At 36.7% G+C, this 19082-nt stretch overlaps 1 protein-coding gene across 2 annotated transcripts in view; it reads left to right on the top strand.

The window, feature by feature from the left end:
• LOC143668006 (bifunctional heparan sulfate N-deacetylase/N-sulfotransferase 3) overlaps positions 1-19082 on the top strand; it is a 205788-nt gene that overhangs the window by 174190 nt on the left and 12516 nt on the right. For both annotated transcript variants that reach the window (XM_077142447.1, XM_077142449.1), the window contains exons 9-12: positions 6297-6420; positions 10383-10557; positions 13795-13965; positions 15298-15407. In XM_077142447.1, coding sequence (XP_076998562.1) covers positions 6297-6420; positions 10383-10557; positions 13795-13965; positions 15298-15407 — 580 coding nt within the window. The remainder of the gene's footprint in view (positions 1-6296; positions 6421-10382; positions 10558-13794; positions 13966-15297; positions 15408-19082) is intronic.

Raw genomic sequence — 19082 nt, 5'->3', positions numbered from 1 at the left:
AACAGTTCTGTCACCCTCCACCTCCTTTGCAGTCATTCTACCACCTTCATCCTCAGCCACAAGCCACCATAGATCTGCTTTCTGCAACTATTATTTTGACTTTTCTAAAATTTCGTATCAATGGAATCAGGCTTTCATTTGACTCTTTCATTTAGCATAATGCTTTTGAGATATACCCATGTTTTGTATTCTTTGAAAATGATTTTTTAATTAGCTAAAGATATCTCCTGTAAGTTCCTATTTGTTTTTTTCATTTCAAATATCTAGTAGATGTGATACTAGCTTATTTGATCAGTAAGCCTATATACATTTAGAAAGAACATCCATAATGGCATGCCTTTTTTTTGCACCTAACACTGAGAGCTCAGAAATCATAGCTGTTTTTCTTTTAAGCTAACAATACTAATAGTATTAAAATACTAAATTAATATAAAAATAGAGGACTTTTAGCTTAAAATTTTCAGCCATGAGTCAGCAAAATACTCAGAAACACAAAGATATAAAACTCACTAGTTTATATAAAAGAGTTGGTTTTCTGGCTTTGCCTCACTTTATTTTTTATGAGGGTTGTTCATGTTTTGGTTAAAGAGGCTATTTTAGAACCATTATGCCTTTTAGAGATTTTTGAATACCAAAGACTGCACCCCACTCCTTGGTGGAATCTTGGGACTTCTTTTTTCAAGTGCACCTCTCAAATGTATAGCCTTGTCTAAACTATAACTTCCCCAAGTTATATTCAGTATAAAACACTGTTGTAATTTCCTAGGCTGCTGAAAATAAATACCATTAAATGGGTTGGGTTAATAAGAAGTTATTCATTTGCAGTTAGAGTCCAAAAAAAGTGTCCAAATCAAGGCATCATCAAGAGGATGCTTTCTTCCTGAAGATTGGCTGCTGGGAATCTTTGGCTCCTCTGCCATATGGCAAGGCACATGGTGTCATATGCTGGTCTCTCCTTTTACTTCCGGGTTTCATAGATTTCAGCTTTCTGTATCCATGGTTGTATTCGTTCCGCTCATAAAGGACTCCAGTAATAGGCCTGTTCTAGTTTGCTAGCTGCCAGAATGCAATATACCAGAAATGGAACGGCTCTTAACAAGGGGAATTTAATGAGTTGCTAGTTTACAGTTCTAAGGCCAAGAAAATGTCCCAATTACAACAAGTCTATAGACATGTCCAATCAAAGGCATCCAGGGAAAGATGCCTTGGTTCAAGAAGTTCAGGGTTTCTTTCTCATCTGGAAAGGCATATGGTGAACATGGTCAGGGTTCCTCTCTCATCTGGAAGGACACATGGTGAACACGGAGTCATCTGCTAGTTTCTTCTCCTGGCTTCCTGTTTCATGAAGCTCCCCGGGAGGCATTTTCCTTCTTCATCTCCAAAGGTCGCGAGCTGGTGGACTCTGCTTCGTGGTGCTGCTCTCTCTGAATCTCTTTCTCCAAAATGTTTCATCTTTTATAGGACTCCAATAAACCAATCAAGACCCAAACAGGTAGAGACAGGTCGTCCCCTAATCCAGTTTAATAACCACTCTTGACTAAATCACATCATCCAGGGAGATGATCTGATTACAGTTTCAAACATACAGTATTGAATAGGAATTATTCTACCCTTATGAAACAGAACTTATATTAAAACATGGCTTTTCTTAGGGGGCATATTTCCTTTCAAACCAGCACAAGACCTATCCTGAATGAGCTGCATCACAACTTAACTTGAAGTCGTTTCATCAAAAGGGCCTATTTAACAATGGGTTTACACCCACAGGAATAGATTAGAGTTAAGAACATGTTTTGCTGGGGTACATAAAGCTTCAAACCACCACAAACGCCACCCCCCCCCTTTTTTTTAAGAAAGCATATATGAAACCCATTTTAAATTGGACCTTTTATGCAGTTAGTACTCACCATTTTTTTTCTTCAAAAATGAATAATCTCATTTTCAATGTCCCTGTTGCTTGCAATATAAACAGCTATTGGCCCTTATATTTCTTCCCTTGGGTGGGTGGGTTGGGGGGCCTTTATTTTTGTATTGATTGTCATTAAAGTGGCAGTTGGGGATGCTTTTACCATTTTTCATTCCATGCTTTTGGAATTGCTGTAATTATAAAGCCATTATTTTATTTTGTCTTTTATTTTTACCCTGATCCAGATTTCTTTCACAATGTTCAGCTAAGTTAACAAGTTCCTCTAAAGGAGCAGCTTCCCACCCAGGTTTAAGTCCCAGTCCATGGGTGAATAATGAGGACGATGTCCCTTCAAACCCATCGGTTAATGACGAAAGACCTGAATGAACACCAAAGGTCTGAGACAGTCACTCCGTATAATCCCAGACAGCGTCATCCTTTTTTTGTTTACAAGATTGGATTACTGACCAATCAGTCTTTTGAGGAAAGGCCTTTGGTATGGCATTTAATAAATCCTTAGCAATTTGGCAGGGCTTGGGGGCAGCATACCTACCCGTAACATTTGTAGGGTTCCTTATATCCTTTTCCCATTTAGCCACCTCAGTCCACTTTTTTACCTCACCAGACTCACAGCCATACATTTAAATCATAAAAGGTCAGGAAATCTTGGATAATAAGCCCCAATTTGAATTCTAAATTACTCAAAATTTGTTGGATCTGTTTTTAAGATTGAGAAATTCTTTAACAGTAGTCCTGAGCTCTGCTCTTGACCAGGGGTTAAAAGTTACCACACTTGCATTCTGGAGGTGTCAGAAAGTCTGATCTTATAGGGCATTTGCCAAATTTTAGCAGTGACACAAAGAAGAATCACAAAGGGGAGCAGTCAGATTAGAAGAAGCAGAAAGAGCAGCATTGTCTAGTCTAGTCTTTTTATAGTCAGGGGTTATCAAGACTAGATTTAGTTGTTCTTGAGCTCTCTGTAAAGAGTCCTTCAAAGAAGTAATTTTGGAGTCAGATACTCTTTTGACTGATTGAGCATATCATTTAAAGCCTGCATTGCCTCGTTTCTCGGGGACCCTCGACCCCTTCTTTTCTAGGCACCTGTAAAGTGCAGGACCTAGTCTATGGAAAAGGTTCCTATGGCTACGAGCTGGCCTTGGCAGTGTCTGTGCCGAGGTGCTTGTATGTTATATATGCACTTGTCTCCTCAAAGCAAGTAGAGCCCACGATGTCAAGCACCCTAAGTTCTGACGCTTAGCAATAGGACCTAGTTCAAAGGACATAAATAAAGGTCTCAGAGAGCTCAACACAATTTGTGGATCCCAGGATCTGAGAGGAGCTTACTGGTGAACTCCCAACAGCCAGAGAATCGAGCAGCGGGGTACAAAGGTCTCTGGTGGGTACGTTCCACCTAGTCAGTCTGCCCTTATGGAGTTTAGGAGCAAACTTCAGGTCCGGTACCTGGCATATTCTCAGATAAAAGGCAAGTATGAAGAATTTAGAAAAGAGAGACTGTTGACTTATCAAAACTTACAATTTGCAAACTGGGGACACACTAAGCCAAGACGAACGTGTTCCATTTCTCCCTGAGAAAGAGACAGCTTGCATAGTAGATACAGTGGGACTACACAGAGGAAAGAATGATTGGTTAAGCAAAAGCAATAAGAAAAACAAGTCTTTGCAAGGATGGAATGCTAACTAACAAAACTTACTTACTCCCATCAAAAGTCCCAGTTTCAACGACTATCACGACCCAGGTTTAGGAAATGACAGAACATCTGAGGGGGTTGTGCAAGCTCAGAGAGTCTCCACTAAGTTGTCTTAGGCATAGTTGGGTGATTTCAATATGTATAGATAAATTAGCTTTTACTTTAGTCATGTATAGATGAGCTGGCCTTTGCTTTAGACATGTATGGACAAGTGGCCTCCAGGCCTTTGCTAATTTACACAGGAGAATTAAATAACTTGTTTGGTAACAATTCAAAGCCAATTTTTTAACCACTGAAAAATTATATTGCACCTTTTACTGAACTTGCAGAAGCATTAGAGCATATCTATTTTTCTATATATCTAATTAATGCTGGTTATGACAGGCTAGCAAACAACATAATTTAATACAATTCTTAAAAGTGAAATTCAGAAAAGATGCTTTCAGTTGATCTAAGAAATAAATTAATCTCTATTTTTTTTCACATTATAATGAAAATACTTCCTTTCTCTATAAAGATTTTTCCTTTTCGGTTTTTAAAAAAGTGCTTTACCAAATTATATCTCAGCAAAACTATTATTTTTTAAAAATCCTCACTAATGTTCAGGTTATGAAGGGTGGGATCTAGTTAGGTGCTTTCACATAGGTAATCTCACATGGATCTTCATAAAACCCTGATAGCTAAGTATTTTCTTCCCCATTATATAGATAATAAAACTAAGACTCAGGTTAAATAGTTTTTGTTCAAGTTCACATTGCTGGTATAAACTAGAAATAAAACTCATGGCCTAAGGAATTTGCCTGACTCCAAGGCCATGCTACTTCTGCTTTTACTGTGGATTTCAAGTAATGGAGGATTTCCCCCCCAATAAGTTTCAAATTTTGTTTTGCAAAATTTAGTTCTCAAAATGTGGTCCCTAGACCAGCAGCATTTGCATCACAATGCAAATTCTTGGGCTGAGTGCTTGCCTGCCAGGCCAGAGAACTGAGTTCAATTCCCTGTGCCTGCCCATGCGAAAAGCAAAAAATGCAAATGCTTGGGTGCGTCCCAGACCTGCTGAATCAGAAACGCTGCAGCGAGGCTGTACTCTCCATGGTTTACCATGCCCTCCAGGTTAATCTGACATGTGTGCTCAGGTTTGAGAAACACCAATTTAAGGCAAGTTTGTGTACAATGTTTTTACTTTATATATTGCAGATTACTGTGTTTCATTCCATAGAGTTACCTATGATTGTTGATTAAGTGTTCATTGTTTCGCGCAGATATAACCTAGTAACGCTGACTACCTTATCCATGCATTTGCAGAGTAGTGTTCCTCTTCACACGTGACTCATATCTTCTGTCCTGCAGGTACTAGAGAAAGCTTATCCGAAAGATAAGAAAACTGAAAGTTTTGTGCAGATGGCAACATGACATTGTTATTAATCAGAACAGTAATTTCTGCAAGCAAGAAAATGCAATATTATAAAGCCATGCTGATCACCATTGCTAACTGTTGACCCGAAATAATACAACTAACAGGTCCTGCTCCATCATATTAGATAGAAGTGTAAATCATATTAGAGTAGAGAAGTGGAAACTAGAGGGTATATTTCTTTCTTAAATACAAAGACCATAATTTTTTTTTATATTACAATCTCATGAACACAGTCACAGTTACAAGCACGCATTTAAGTCTTTGGCAAAGTGAATTCAGAATATAGCAGTCTGACTAAGCTCCCTTCATTAGCTCATAATTCAGACTGTAAAGCACTAATTTTATAGCATTTGACATTGCTGACTTTAAGAAAACCACACTCTTGCTCTCCAGTAGTCAAAAATCTATACAAGCACCTGTGATGTGCCATTCTCTTTCTGAAAAATGCATTTTGTAGGTTATGTAATGTATGTCTCTAAGAAAAGGAAACTTTTTTTTTTTTGCAAATTTATCAATATAAACAATTTTGACACTGCTTTCGTAAGTATGCAGGTGCATTTACATGGAAGCAAGTTTGTATCGTTCAAAGGTTAAATTGTGCCTCGAGTTTAGTAGGCTTTCATCAACCTCAGAGGGAACCTTATGGAGAAATCAGTGTTCAGTTTTGGTAATGTAATATCTTATATGGAATAATGGCATATTATTCCATTCTACTCTAATATGATTTACACTTCTATCTAATATGATGGAGCAGGACTTGTTAGTTGTATTATATCAGGTCAACAGTTAGCAATGGTGATCAGCATGGCTTTATAATACATTTTTCTTGCTTGCAGAAATTACTGTTCTGGTTAATAACAATGTCATGTTGCCATCTGCCTTATTAATATGGAAATATTTGCGGTTACATTATGTCTTATTCTCAGGGAAACCTTATGAAATAAGCAAGGCAGATGATAGTCCTTTAAGAAAACTGAGACAAAGAGAAGCTAAGAGCCAGTCACAGAGCAAATCAGTGATCATCCTGGAATCAAAACCCAGTGTCTCTGTCCCTGCAATAGGCCTGTTGCCTTCACATCACACCACCTCCATTTTTTAGATTATGCTACCTTTAAAATGCTAGATATCTAATCAATTTAATTCAAAGAGTACTTACGTATGTTTTGGATCATTGTAATATTTATCTTATAATGACCTTGAAATACTAATACTAGGGTACTGTGTTTTCATTTCATTAATCTCTAAACCTCTGTTGTCTTTTCAGGTACCACTGCTTTGTATTTGTTCCTGGTTATGCATCCTTCCATCCTTAGTAACTCCCCCAGCCCAAAAACCTTTGAGGAGGTACAGTTCTTTAATAGAAATAACTACCACAGGGGGATTGATTGGTAAGATGGGTTATTAGTATAAATCTAAAAGTATATATATGTGCACAGTATAAATTTAAATTCAGCACTATTATTTATAAACATACATTTGTAGCCACAAAGAAAAATTATCTCCTTGACATGACAGATGGATTGAATGACCTGAAGGAGAGCAGCAATTAGTCATAACGTTCTCTTCCCAGTTTAAGGAAGAACTTGTCGCCTCAGGAGGCCCACATATAATTTCAGTTGGGTTAATTATCTATGGTAATTACAGATACGAAATCAGAGAAATATTGTATTACCCAGGCACTTCATTCTTCTCTACTTTTAAGGAAATGCTTTCATACTTTTATCTTTTTGTATACTTTGCATAAATGCTTCCACAGGCCTCCACAGGCCACATATATAATTTTCTATTTCGTTTTGCCATAAAGGTTAAAAAAAAAAACAAAACTGGGAATATTTGTATGATTTATGAGGCATAATGAATGCTAAGAAAAAAAACTATTGATAATATAAGAAATTTGATTTGGGGCCTTTGAGTTAAAATTAGAAATATGCCCACCATTTGAAGAAAATAACTGTCTTAATATATAAGGTAAAAATGTCAAATATACATAAAATATAGTAGTATTGTAGAAATAGAGGGTACAAAGTAACAGTTTAAATATAAAATATATCTAGTGATCTTGCTGTTAAGGTATAATGTGGGCCAGACAGTGATATGAGTGAAATTGTTATAATAACTGAAAAGCATGAATATAAATATTTTGCATGTATTAAAGCATAAAGAATTATATATCTGTTATTAAATTGCATAAGTTTACAAAATTTGTTTTGAGTATTCCCAAAAGATAAAGAAAAGGATTGAATATAGTTTGAGCATATCCTAGGATTTAAAATATATTCTAATGTTATATGTTGTATGATGGTAAATGACAGCTATGAGAATCTATGAATCATCAACCACTTCACAACTATTTGAATACGGATTCAAATGTATAACTGCTATATAGTAGAATAAAATGATGTTAACATCAGGACTAAAAGGAACCCTGCTTTGGAGGTGTAGAGGAATGCAATAGTCAGATCCCCTGAAACTTAAGAGTATCTATGGAAATAATTTTAAAAAATGTTAAAGCTGAATACATAAGCCAGTAATGCATATAGACACTGAGTAGGAACAAAAAATCCCTTAATTGGTTTACAAGATGACATAAATAAATATCAAGTTAAAGGACATTGAGAGATTTTAATTATAGCTCACAAAAAAAACCTTTTAATTGACAAATTATATGTTTATAAAAGGCAATTAATCAAATAACAAATGATAGCAACTGCCAGTGTTGTTCTATTAGCACAACTATAGCTGTGCTCTCAGGCCTCTGCCTGGCTTTGCCCATCTGTGAAGCATTAGCACTTTCACAGTCCCCTTAGCGCCACAGTGACACAAGACTGAAGATTGTGCATCTCAGAGTGTCAGGGTCACTTAAGGAATTAACGCAGGCAGTTGGTTAATCCCATTACATTGGTTTGCTTCTCTTGGAGACCTGAGTTAAACCTGGGCAGCGTAACAGTCTAAGCACTGAATTAGGACACAAGTAAAATAGTTCAAATGAAAATAGGGAAAGTTCATCTTTGATAAAATAACCAAGATTTGCAATCAGAAAATCTAAAAAGGATGTTTGATTTGAGCACACATGTCAGTTTTATGGCTTATTATTATTTTTAATTATATTGGAATGTAATAGAAGGTTGGAGTGCTGCACAGAGAACCATAAAATCCTTTCAGCATTGGGAACCTCTAAACATCTTAACCTGGTTCAAACTGAAATTACATAAAAATACTCAGATGCAACTCAAGCAACATATAAATGAGGAGTATTGTAAAAATCACATCTTTCAGGTAAAAAGGTTGCTAAGGTATTGTTTCATGGAAACAGCAAAGCTTAAGTGAGGCAGGCATTCACTTTTAAAGTGTTCAACCCACGCTACTTTGCTCTCCAATTCTTTGGATAACCTGAATCAGATTTGGTGACATGTTATTTTTGTTCCTAGAAGATCTTAATTGAAAAATGGCATTATTAACATTTCTAAAATCAAACCTAATCAAATGTTTAGAGAGTAACTAACAGGATTTTGTCAAAAGTCAAATACAACTACAAGTACCTATAACACTTTATAATAAATCCATCCAGAAAAATAGCCTCTTAGGCTGCCATCTTCCTCATGCAGTTTATTTCTAAATTTTTTTAAAAGCTCAAAGATGGCTGGCATGCAGGTTTCCTAGACATAAACAAAATTCATGCTAAGAAAGGTGTTTATCCACACCCAGGAGAAATCTTATGTATCTTTTCTTAAATTGGCGCACATTTTTTTCCCATAAACTTCTTGTTTCTGTAGGAATGAGTATTAAAATGAAGCCCACCTTGGGAAGCAGAACCTAAATTCCTTTTATTATTTACTTGTGTACTCATCAGTCACTAGATGTCTATAGTACTAGCCACTGTAGTGGGAAAATGTGGGAATAGAGGCAAACGAGATCTGGAACCTGCTTTCTCCATGAGCCTCTGGAGTCAGGCTAAATCAATAGACCATAAATCTAAGACCCAGAACTGCTCAAGGAGCTTTTCTAGCCCTAAACTGTCCCAGGTGTCAAGGACTCCTGGGCAAGTGAGGCAATTTTTTACAAGCTAAAAGCTATCGGATTTCAGTACCCCTGGAGACAGGATGGGTTTCTACATTCTAAAATTTATCACTCTGTCTATAGAGTGTATGGCAAGCCAGTTATCAGATGAAACTTCCGGGAAGTTTGTGCATATTTCTTTCTCCCTTAAAGGATACCAAAAATGGCATATCACTGACAAGACAATTATCAGAAAACATAAAAGGATTTCTTTACTGTTCTGAATCTCAAGATACCACATTGTTGCACCAACCAAACATAGCAAAATGTTAATAACAGAAATCCTACCAGAAGCTTTATCATGTGAGATGACTAAAAGAAAAACAGTATACTGTCAGAACAAGCCTTCGCATGATGTTAATGGTTCTTTTGTTCAGTAAATACTGAACTACTCTGTCATGGTTGCCCCAAGTCATGAGGCTTATGAATGGAAAGGGGTGACGATGATGCCATTATTATAAATTATAGGAATCCTTAGAAGTTAAATGTCTTCAGTCCCTCTAGAGAAGACCGTTTTTTCTCTAAAAGGTATCCCTTAGTGCTGAATTAGTGATATTTGGCAACTGTTGTGGAGTAGAACATTAAACAAAATAAGTTATGTTTCTGCATTTCAGCTCTCGAGCCAAAAATAGCCCTATGGTCACTGAGCTGATGACTTAAATTTTCATGGCACTTTAGGGCACAAGACCTGACCTTGGGAAAATTGACAGGATTTTATATTTAGAAATCTGTACACGTTTTTACAACTTTTCTTATAATTATTCTAAAGGACATGAATGGCTCTAAATGGAAAATCCATTAAGCAAATAGGCAAGGTTTACCCCAGTTCTTTTCTGCACTTTGACACTTTTAGTTGAATGTAACATAAGTTTCGCACATTAATGGGAATGGAAACTATTTTGCTAGTGCTGAAGTAAATGTTTTGCCTAAATCCTTTCAAAATGTCTTTGAACTAATTTTATTTTTGGTTGAGTACTTACATTTTTCTCTATACTGCATGTGCAGACATTTTATATAGTTAGATTGATTATTGCAGGTTGATCAACCCAGTATCTACCTTTTTATCTCCCGTCCCTTTTGTCCTCTTATTAACCAAAATAGAAACAAAACAAAAATTGTATTTAAGAAAACATTTTCAAAATAAATAATTAGTGTTCTAGGTATTTTTCCTTTGGTAGCTATCTGGGACAAATTTAGGAAACAAATGGATTTGTGGGACACCTTTAATATCTTCAGTCACCAGGAAATGCATATAAACCAAAGTCTTATTTTGAGAAAAATGTTTCTTTTCTAGGTATATGGATTTCTTTCCAGTCCCATCTAATGTCACCACTGACTTTCTGTTTGAGAAGAGTGCCAACTACTTCCACTCAGAGGAAGCTCCTAAGAGAGCCGCATCCCTGGTCCCCAAGGCCAAGATCATCACCATCCTCATCGACCCGTCAGACCGGGCATACTCCTGGTACCAGGTAAGGGAAATGCAGACAGGATCCAGCAGGTAAAAGAAGGCCTTTTATGAAAGGATAGTATGGGGGGAGGAGTGGAAGGGTGGTTCAGTGGTAAAATTCTCACCTGCCATGCAGAAGACCCGGGTTCAATTCCTGGTTCATACACTTCCCAAAAAACAAGCAAGCAAGAACAAACAAAACTTCAACAAACGGTGCTGCAATAACGGGATACTCACACGGAAGAACAGTGAAATGTGACCCTGCCATACAGCATACAAAAAAAAAAGAAGAATGAGAAATGGGGAGTAGTTTTAAGCAATAGTCATGACTTCAGGATTTTAACAAAAGTAAAGCTATGCTAGTTATTTGCAAGCCACAGAAAAAGGGATAAACTTTTTCCTTGTTTCCATGAAGAAACTAATTGTATTTTTCTTCATGCAGTGAAGTAATTAAAATATAACAACATATTGCACAGTTGTACATGTATCTCTGCTTCTACACATTTATTTTTAAAGTGTCATAATAATTTAAAACCATTATTTTTCATCAAACACATGTATAATGCTGCTATGATCATCTTCATATTATAGATGAGGAATGTGATGGATTTGCTGACAGGTGTCAGCAAGCTTTTTCTGCAATGGACCAGAAGCAGTTATTTCATGCTTCACAGACCACACAGTTTCTTTTGCAACTATTCACCTCTGCTGTTCTGTTGTGAAACTGGCCATATATAATACATAAATGGATATGGCTGTGTTCCAATAAAACTTTATTTACAAAAGTGGGTGACATGCTGAATTTGGCCTGTGGGCTTAGTTTGCCAACTCTTACTCTAAAAGAGCTTAAAAACTGCTTGTACTGAAGAAACAACTTAGTAGTAAGGCTAAATATAAAAACTCATCCCTGAAAACCCAGGCAGTCTAAACCCTGTTCTACCTCCCTTTCTTAAACACTCATTATGTTTCTGATGTCAGTTTAAAAATAGCATAGAAATGATAACTTTGGAATAATTTAACAGATTCTAATAATAATAGTACCTATATATATTCAAATACATTTTTACTTTAATACATCATTTTAAATCATTAAAGAAAAAAAGTCTGTCTCAGTGATATCTTAATTACCAAATGGAAAAGTTCAATCAAAAGCAGCCCAAGTCAAACATGAAACCAACAAAATTAAAGGTGTCGGAGTCTCTAGTTTCTAGGATCCTTAGTTATCATTCTTCAATTTTATAATTAAAAAAAAATGTTTTCTTAATGTTCATGCTTTCATCTATACATCAGGTAATTTTAATGCCTACTGTGCACAAATATTGTTCTAAGTGTGATTTGAAGATAAATTAGATGTGATGCTACTACACTCAAGATTGCTTTCCATCTAATTGGGGAAATATGCATAAATAACCAGCTTACAAATTAGAAAGTAATAAGTGACAGAAGAGCTACAGGAAATGTGTTGAGAGAGTTGCGAGTAATGAAATCCATCTGATAAAGACCACCAGGGACAACAGGTTAGATTTACTGACAGGCTGCAGCAAAGGAGCTCAAACACCAGAGGAACCGCTGGGATTCCCTAAAGAAAGGAAGGGACAGGATTGTTACAGCATTTGTGAGGAGCAAAATTTAAAATTTAAATGCATTGCTTTGATAAACCAAAAGCAAAATAGGGCTCTGTGTAAAGGGGTTATCAGCAGGTTCCGGGCTGAAAAGCACACTAAGGTCCTGTTTCCTTGGAAACTGTAAAGTTAAGATAAATATGGAATGTTGCGTCCAAAAACCTCTTATCTGAAATTCTGCACCTGGGTTGGAAATCAAAGCTGGTCTCTGTGTAAAAGTGACCCACATGGCGTAGCTCCTCCAAGCAGGAATGGGATGCTCCATTCTCATAGATAATGATTTCAAAAAGCAAAGTTCCTGACAACTTATGATTTGAGAGAATAAGATTTCTTGGCACTAGGTCTTTTTGTTAACAAAAGCAGTTCTTACAGGTTCACCAAGAGGGAGAAGAGATGATCAGGGAGGCTTCATGTCTGGGTCAGAACGGGGAAAGAGCACTTGCAGCAGATGGAACTTTGGATCAGTATGCTGATAATAACCTGCATAATAGAGAACAGAGACACCTTGGAAAGTTACAATCCTTAAAACCTACTCTTCAACGCTTATCATTCATGCCAAACTCCTACTATTTGATTTTTGTACCTTTTACCTTTTCCCACCAGATATCTAGAGAAAAGATAAATAAGCCATAATTGACTCAAAGAGAAAGAAGAAAAGTGGAACTTGGCAACCACTTAGCCCCTGAAAAATTGAGAATTTACTGAAAAAGAAGGTTTCAATGCTGCAAGCTAACAATGCACCCTAAATATTGCAAGTAAATTACTCCACAGTGGCAAAATGCAGGTCTTGACAGAATCTAGTAGAGTTTGTGGTACAGTAATTTAACTCTCAATTGCAGCAAATGTGTTATTCAACTAGATGTAGTGAACATCCACAGCCCACTACTAAGCCTAAATATTTATAGGCCAATTTTAAGGGAAAGGTCATTTCCACAAACCCACAGGCCTGAGCTTGAGCCATTATGAAACACTTTCCTATTTGGATTGCTGCTTTCTTCAGTTTTCCGCACAATATATGACTCTGATTCCTCACAAAGGTTACCATTAGATAAGATAATCTTGGCTTAGAGATGCTAGGTAATATGTGATAAAATCTGTGGATTCTGGATAATGTACGGGTCAGAGTTTTCGGTAGTTTGTCCATTTAGAATAGCCGATAGGCTTTTCTAATCTAAAACTCCATTACCAGATGGGGCAAAACTGCTTGGCAGAACTAATAGAGTGCTTTGTGCATTATGGATATTCACTGGACTTGTAAATGGTTTGCTTATAGACTGAAAAGGGGGCATTTATGCAGCTTTCAAAAGTTTACTTCCAGAAAATACATATATACATATATATATATATGTATTTTTATATATATACACTAAGAAAGCCAACTCAATAAAGCTGGGTAAGGAATCCTATCTATAAGAATTCAGCCTTTACCAAAAATTCTCAAAAATATACTCTCATCAGTGTCATAGCTTTAAATCCTGATGCTCCAAGCAAACATTTTCATTCCTCATTAATAGCAAAACAACACTGCAGCAGCGAAGCAGTCCTTCCATTAACTTTGACTCTTGTCACAACGACTGGTTTTTAATTATTTATGCCTGTGGTTCAAGTAAGTTTAATTATCCACCTTTTCATCATAGCATCAGCGATCTCATGAAGACCCTGCAGCTCTGAAGTTTAGCTTCTACGAAGTGATCTCAGCCGGGCCCCGTGCACCCTCTGAGCTTAGAGCCTTGCAGAAGAGATGTTTGGTCCCAGGGTGGTACGCCAGCCACATCGAGAGATGGCTTGTTTATTTCCCCCCCTTTCAGGTACTGAGCAATACGAATTTACATCATGTTACAATCTCATTACACTGATGACTTTGCCTCTAGGATAGAGGAAATTTTTACTCATTAAAACATTACATGCTTTTACTCTCATTTGTGAATAATGAGAGTCTGGCAGAGCATAACAGAATAGCAGAGGTAGGAAAACTGTTTAACTTCCTTTCTAAGAGTATTCCAGGATAACTTCTCTGCTCTATTTTCTAGTAAAGACGTTTCCTTACTGTAAAGTTCTTCAAAAGCTTCAGATCCCTGATTCTTATTCTGGGAAGAATGAAGCTTGAAAATCTCTTAACCAAACAAGATAAATTGCATTTTTCTGAGTTGTCATTATTTTTCCTTTTGAACCACCTTGCTCAACTCTTTGTAAGTCCCACACTGTCTCTGATTCCCTCCTCCTCTGTTTTGCCTGGCACCAACCTAAAAAACCAGCCCCTACAGTGTATTGCATAAACAGTCCAGTTGCTCAAGCATAGTTTATGTGTCTAGAACTGTGCAGTCCCATATGATCATGAGTACCACATATGGCTATCTAAATATATATTAAAATCAAGTTAAAAATTATTCCTTAATCACATTAACCACATTTCAAATGCTCGCTGGTATTGCTGGTATTGGATATGTCCATCATCTCAGGAAGTCCTTTTGGACAGTGCTGAGGCTTGCATTGCAGGACACTGGGTTGCATTGCAGGCTTTGTGGCCTTCCATCTGGTCTCCTGTCATATTTCTTACTGGATCTGCCCTTCCCTCTCACCAGAATAACAGCAGACTATCCCCTTACTCTGTTGAGGAACTTCTGTTCAGTCACTTCCTCTGGAGGTTTCACCTTCTTCTCCAAAAGAATTACCATAGTAGTTCTTAAAACTTCACAGTGCTGCTCCTGCAAGGAATTAAGAAAATGACATGTCCTCTGTCTCATTACAGCAGCCTGATATTCCTCTTCTTTCCTACAGCACTCTTTTCCACCTTCAGTGACAGAATCATTATTTTGTTTACAATTTTGGTTTCCATTTGTGATTTTGTAGTCACAGGTCCAAAATCTCTTGATCCCCTCAGATGGCTTGTTTCCATAGTGATGACAGTACTTCTCAGATTATAAACCATGAGTGCATTTAACAAGTGATTTATTTCTTGCTCCAGGTCATTAGTGAGGATGACCTGGCTCAGTCTATAACAGCAACGCATAGTCATCCCCTTGAGACCATGTCTCACATTGAATAAATTCAGAGTGAGGAAATTTTTCACTAATTAGTTAACATATTTCTTTTCAGTGTGCATGCAATGTCCCTTTCTGTTTATTTCTTTGGTTATTTAGTTGCTAATTATCGATGGGCAACAGCTAAGAACCGACCCTGCTACAGTGATGGATGAAGTGCAGAAGTTTCTGGGAGTCTCTCCTCATTATAATTATTCTGAAGCTTTAACGTAAGTTTATTTTCTAATTAACTTATTGAAGTTTCAGCAGAGAACTGATTTGAAAGAAACTGTAGTATTCTAATGCAATTGTCAAATAAACTCTTTTCTTACCTACTGATTAGTTTCCAGTTTGACATTAACTACTTGAGAAAGAACACTCCAATAGTGTGACAAAGAAATGTTCTCAATCTTCTGTTGATTCCTAACCATGCTCTGGATTCACCTGCTGAGACCAGATTGCAAAGGTTTCCACTGGAAGGAAATGTTTAATAAAAGCAAAACCATTTGTAGTGTTAAAACCAAGACTAACTTTAAAAGAGGCTACTTGAAATACAAATGGGTAGAGGCTAACCTATTCAACAAGCAGTCTTAGGGCCACTTGGAAGTATAAAGAAGTGATTAACTAGATGGTTTGTAAACCGAATCCTCATTCCTTTGTGCAACTTTCAGAAACTGTGTCACACAGCAAGAAATTGCCCACTAGGGGTAACCGAAGAGTCCTATGCTATTACTACTCTGAAACATAATTCCATTTTTTGCACCTTTTTCTATACCACTTTAAGTCTGACCTCACCTCTCACCTCTCCTTCAGACTGGTTTGTTTTGCTTTTGCTTGTTCTGTTGCTGTTTGTTTGTTTTAAGTATTTGTCCCCTTGAGAACCAGGTCTAGGGTGAAATAAGTGCCAGGGAAAAAGTGCCTCCTTAAATTTTGTGCCCTAGGTACCCTTCTTGATTCACCTTACACCTGGGTCTCAGCTTCATTTAATATTTTAAATAAGACCCCCATCTTATGTTATCCATTTAAAATGCTTGGCAATCAGATTTATGAGGGTTCAAGCCCAATTGCGTGGGCTATGGACCTGAGCATCATATAATACATATATTATATACACATACATATAATTTTAGTCTGTAGACTGAGTCTTAAACAACACTGAGACTGTTTTACAGAGTTCTTCTATATATTCTTCTATACTGGGAATTGTATTTCCCAGTATAAACTCAGATCTATAGACCAGTGTCCTCTTTTCATAGTACTCTTTATGCTATATCAGTGTAGAAAAAGAGGGGCAGGTTTCCTTTACCTTTCAACATCCCTTGTGCTAAAAGACTGACAGAGAAACATCAAACACTGCTTACATCTTGAACAAATCCTAAGTGGAGACACGTGTAAGAGAGACATCTGCTTTAGAGGACAAAGCAGTAGGTGAAACTCGGGAGTTTTGCATTTCTTCCTGAGTGTCCTTTCCTTGGTTGTTTCTATTAACCGTTTAAACTGTGTGTTTTCTCTACAATGAGCATTGTTAGAGTGAAGTTCAAGTACTAATACCAGTTCTAGCCACAGGTATTTAACAGTCAGCTTGACCTTAAAGGAAGCTAAGTGATTTTAGTTTGAAGTTAGAAATTTAAGTCCACTTTCTATTTTATATCTCTTTAAGAATCTCTTAGAAAAGAAAGCTTCCTGCTAAATACTTTTCTCCTTCAAGTTGGCTTATCTTTGGGGTTTTTTTTATAGAGTGTATAGGAAGGCATTGTATTTCAGAAGAAAAATGTGAAGTATTCTACAAAGATGTAATCTCTTTTTTTTATGGAATAGTCCTTGACCTGTATGCTGTGTATTTGTCCTCTTTGTATCCAGCTCAGCAGCAAGTTTTTTATTCATCTCCACTGCCGAGAAATGGCAGAGTAAACTTAAGAGTATAATATCAAAGCAATATACTGTATGCAACGACCTGTAGGTCACTTTGTACTTGGGACATATCTTGCTAAAATACCCATTATGTGATTCTCTAACTTAGTTGGGGGCTCAGTGGATAAAGTAGCAAGATAAGATATGTATAGTTCCTGAAACAGCAGTTTCTAGTCCAGCAGGGCTACCTAAATTCTCCCCTGCTGATATGCTGTGCTTCCATTCAGTTTCTTCTTATATTATCTTGTCAGTCATCAGTTGGCCTGACACACCTTGCAAAAACCACCTTTTTTTTTTTTTTACACTTATAGAATATTTGGAAATTCCATGCCATTGGTTTAGGCCTAAATTTTTCCTCCTTCACCCATGTCCTTTGCAGGTGATTATCTGAAACCTGCCACTCAATTTAGTGTAGTTTCAGTCAGTTCTGAAGGGTTGTTTTTTCTTTTGTGGGGTGCTTTGGAAATGGTAAGAATGACTGTGGTTCAGAAAAATATATTCTCAGAAATGCTATTTTACCAGTAAGAACTTGTGTACACTTCGGTCAGTATTGCCTGTTATTTTTCCTGCTAACGATGGTGAAGATTATCTGTTTCACTTAACGTCCTCTAAGAAATATACTGAACTCAAGACCGATATGAATCCTCAACATCCACATAAATCCAATGCTCAGCACACAGCACAGTGAGTGGATGAAACTAGGGCTATACGAAGATTTAACTATACTATCTTGGCATGAAAGACTTCTTCAATTTAAGAGGTCTATAACCTGATTATCTTCAATATAGCAAATTCCAGTATCAAAATCACTTTCAAGAAAAATGGCAATAAGATTCTATTGTGTAGAGTGTTCTTTATTCCTTTGCACTGTCATTAAATAGAAGATTCAAGACTTCCACATTTTATATGAAGTCACCAGGTAGTCTATGATACTCTAAAATGATTTAATATTGTCTTCATAGAATTTAAATGATATATTTAATATGTAAGAAAAAAATCTTATTTTCTTGGTGAGTTTGAATCTGATGGGACTTAAGCAGTCTAAGCTTAAAACTATATAAATGGGAATTTCCTCATTCAATTAAATAAACCAGCATTTTACAATTCTGGTTCATCATAATCTATATCCCTAAATCATAAATAGGGTAGATGTATTGACATTATTTTAGCATTCATGTGATGTGTTATATAGTGTTTTAAAACTGATCTCTTGAGAAAAAACAGGAAAAACAATGCTTAGCAAGTGTTTTGGTTTGGTAATACTGTCAGAAATGCAATATACCAGAAATGGGTTGGCTTTCATATAGGGAATTTATTAAGTTACAATTTTACAGTTTAAAGCCATAAAAGTTTCCAAAATAAGGCATCCAGAGAAAGATACCTTGACTCAAGAAAGGGCCAATGATGTTCAGGGTTTCTCTGTCAGCTGGGAAGGTACATGGTGGCGTCCACTAGCTTTTTCTCCTGGCTTCTCATTTCAGATGGCTTCTGCATCTCCAAAGGTCTCTTGCTGTTTGGGCTCTGCAGCATTTTTCAAAATGGTTCCATTTTAAAGCAATCCAGTAAGCAACCCCACTTTGAATGGGTGGAAACACATCTCCATGGAAACTACCTATTCATAAGGTCCCACCCACAATTGGGTGGGTCACATCTCCATGGAAACAACTTAATCTAAAAAAATCCCAACCAACAATATTGAGTCAGGATTAAAGGACATGGCTTTAATGGGCTACACACAATTTCAAACCAGCAGAGTAAGGAATGGGCTAATTTGTGTAAACTAAAAAGAAAAATATAAAACTTTGAATTTTGCATTGAAATTTAGCCATTATATACCTACTGGGGAGAATGAATGATAGATGGGTAGAGAAAGCCACAAGGAGCCACAATAAGCTGGAAGTCAATGGAACCCGGAAGGAAAAGGCGAAGATGCTACAATGAGCATTGTCATGTGACAGAAAAGCTAAAGAACAAGAACTGCTGACAGCCAGTTC

The sequence above is a fragment of the Tamandua tetradactyla genome, chromosome 24 (genome assembly GCF_023851605.1).
Source record: "Tamandua tetradactyla isolate mTamTet1 chromosome 24, mTamTet1.pri, whole genome shotgun sequence".
Taxonomy (NCBI): Eukaryota; Metazoa; Chordata; class Mammalia; order Pilosa; family Myrmecophagidae; genus Tamandua; species Tamandua tetradactyla.
The sequence above is the reverse complement of the archived record's forward strand: the minus strand, read 5'-3'. Positions and strand labels throughout refer to the sequence as shown.